This window comes from Phragmites australis, chromosome 3, assembly GCF_958298935.1.
Source record: "Phragmites australis chromosome 3, lpPhrAust1.1, whole genome shotgun sequence".
In the NCBI taxonomy this organism is placed as follows: domain Eukaryota; kingdom Viridiplantae; phylum Streptophyta; class Magnoliopsida; order Poales; family Poaceae; genus Phragmites; species Phragmites australis.
Window position 1 is genome coordinate 36,256,986 of NC_084923.1, and position 2,647 is coordinate 36,259,632.

The following is a 2,647-nucleotide window of genomic DNA, read 5'->3' on the forward strand; positions in this document are numbered from 1 at the left end:
ATTATTGAAATATGTATAATTATTATAGTTACTGCAGTTGTATAAAACTAAATTCTATTAGTACATTTAGAGTTCTATAGAAATTATAATTGTATATTTAAATATAAAAATAACATCTTTGCGTCCAATTGCACGAGATTCGGCTAGCGTGTAAACCAGATCGAAAGAGTATTTGGCAATGCAACTACAATGCCAGGACTGTAACAAAACATAAGATTCAGAGAACATAGACTTCGTTTCCCTTATTCAAATTCTTATTTAGCCATAGTTACATGTCACATTTGTGTTGTGCTACATCAGTCATGTGCCTTTATGTGCAGGTAAGAAAAGCTTAAGGAAAAGAACAAAAGCCAAAACCTAATATACCCACTCGCAATCCTTCTACCTACCAAATACACGTTTGACACCGAAGACACAAATCATCAAACTCTCGCAAATTTTTAATTCATTTTTTGCGAGGAATTTTTGTAATTCAAATTAACTTTGTCTTTAGCAACCCATTTTAATTGTAGCACGACCACTATTCCTAGACCCACATGGCCATGCATGAAGGCATGCAGCTTCCCAGTCTCCTCCAGCTACGACTGATCATGTACGTTCGTGCGTACACACCAGGGCCGGTGCAAACAGGCGAGAGCTTCACGGCGGAAGAATGCAGCCGTCGGCGCCGCAGTGCACCGGCGGGCGGTGTTCGAAGGCGATGCACTCCTCATGCGAGCGCTGGTGGGGCCATTCGGGGATGCAGTTCATGCGGTCGTCGCGCAGGGGCACGTGGAGGCAGGACACCGGCTCGTCGCAGAAGTAGTTACCGGCGATGGTGAGGTTCTTGAGCTTCGGCAGTTCGCAGATGCTCTCTGGCACCACGCCGGACAGCATGTTGTACCCCACGTTGAGCACCTCCAGGCTCTCCATGTCGCCGATGCTCTCCGGCAGCTCCCCTGCGAGGTCGTTGCGGCTGAGGTCCAGCACCCTGAGCTTCTTGAGCTTGCCGATCTCAGGCGGGATGCAGGAGCTGATGCTGGCGTTCAGGAGGATGAGCTCGACCAGCGTGTCGGCCATGTCGCCTATGCTCGGCGGCAAGCAGCCGGCGAGCTCGGTGTTGGCGAGCACGATCACCGAGGCCGTCGAGTTGGTCAGGCTCTGCGACGACAGGGACACGTTGAAGCGGTTGTTGTTGGCGAACAGCGCGTCCAGGCTGAGCTGCCGGCCGAACACGGCGTCGGGGAGTTGCCCGTCGAAGTGGTTGAACCGCAGGTCGAGGTACTTGAGCGATGGCAGCGAGGTGAGGAACGATGGGAACGCGCCGGAGAGGAGGTTGTTGCTGACGTCGAGCTCGTAAAGGAGGCGCATGTGCTGCATGGACGCCGGCAGCGTGCCGTGGAAGCGGTTGGAGTTGAGGTGGAGGAGCGCGACGTCGGCGAGGAGGCCGATGTGGTCGGGGAGGAACCCCGCGATGCGGCCGTGGTTAAGGTCCACGCCGGCGACGGTGAGGATGTGCGGGTCGTCGGGCGCGGCCGTGCAGAAGACGCCGGTGTAGTTGCACACGAAGGGGCCGCACCAGTCGGCGGTCAGGTTCTTGGGGTCCTCGGTGATGGCGTGCTTCCACGCCTGCAGCGCGATGTACGCCACGTCGAGGCGGTCGTTGAACGGCGAGAGCGGCAGCGATGGCGGCGCCGTCGGCGAGGGGGAAGGAGCCGGGATGGGCTGGGAGAGACATGGAAGGAGGAGGCAGAGAAGGAAGAGGTGTCGGAGGGTTCTCTTGGTTCCTGCCTCTGAGAGGTGTGCCATTTTGACAGGAAGTAATTTGGGTGTATGGCTATTATTAGGAGGGTGTAGAGAATGTGTTTAGTACTGTGGTATAGTTCTGGAGTTTCGAGTGGTATATATATGGGTTTTTGGTGGGGGGTTGGAGGGAGCTACAGAACAAGATAAGTTTATGCTTGGCCATGGATGTTGACATAATAATCAAACTGTTTCTTTTTGTTGACTTGGCTAAGGTTTTTAAGTTGGTGATGACATTGTGTGTGTATATATACTATTTTTTAATATATACTTGCTGCATCTAATTGCCATTTACACTAGAAAGTGAGAAACCCCTTATGCATATACCAAGTACTACCTAGTAGAGTTTGATTAGTGAATTTGCTATTTAACGGATGTACGCTAGATCTCAATCTAGAGAATGCATGCTCCCACCGTCTGATGCGATTGAAGCCTAATCTCAACCACCTGATTAGACAAATGCTAGATCTCGATCTAGTCTTTTTTTCGCATTGGCTTATTGCATCTCAACTTATATATAATCAATTACTACTCTTTCATCAATAGATCCCCAGCTCCTTCCCCGATTTGCGAACTTGAAAGAGGCCTGCCCTCTCTGGGTAGGGCTCACCATTTGCCCAAACTATAGAAATCTAGGTGCTCCACAACTCGACGGTGAGAGGCGAGGTTGCAAGGAGTAGGTTCAACGAGGGCTATTGGTCGTGGGATGACCATAGGTAGTTATAGACGATGGAGGGCTTGGTAACCAAGTCACAATTTGGTAGATTTCACTTGCAACAGGGTTACATGTTTTTGGCATCGTATTTGTACATCGTTTCTATACCTTTTTTTTAACAGCATTTCTCCATAGCGCAGTCTTTGTTGA

The 2,647-nt window shown here is 50.4% G+C and overlaps 1 protein-coding gene across 1 annotated transcript; it reads right to left on the reverse strand.

Annotated features, from left to right (window-relative positions):
• Positions 1-216: 216 nt before the first annotated feature.
• On the reverse strand, positions 217-1,871 carry LOC133912916 (leucine-rich repeat extensin-like protein 6). Its single transcript, XM_062355893.1, has one exon. The coding sequence runs from the start codon at positions 1,786-1,788 to the stop codon at positions 640-642; it is 1,149 nt and encodes a 382-aa protein (XP_062211877.1). The 5' UTR covers positions 1,789-1,871; the 3' UTR covers positions 217-639.
• Between the last annotated feature and the right edge of the window lie 776 nt (positions 1,872-2,647).

Excerpts from the sequence above, each read along its gene's own strand:
- LOC133912916 (XM_062355893.1), bottom strand. The coding sequence starts at position 1,788 with ATGGCACACCTCTCAGAGGCAGGAACCAAGAGAACCCTCCGACACCTC.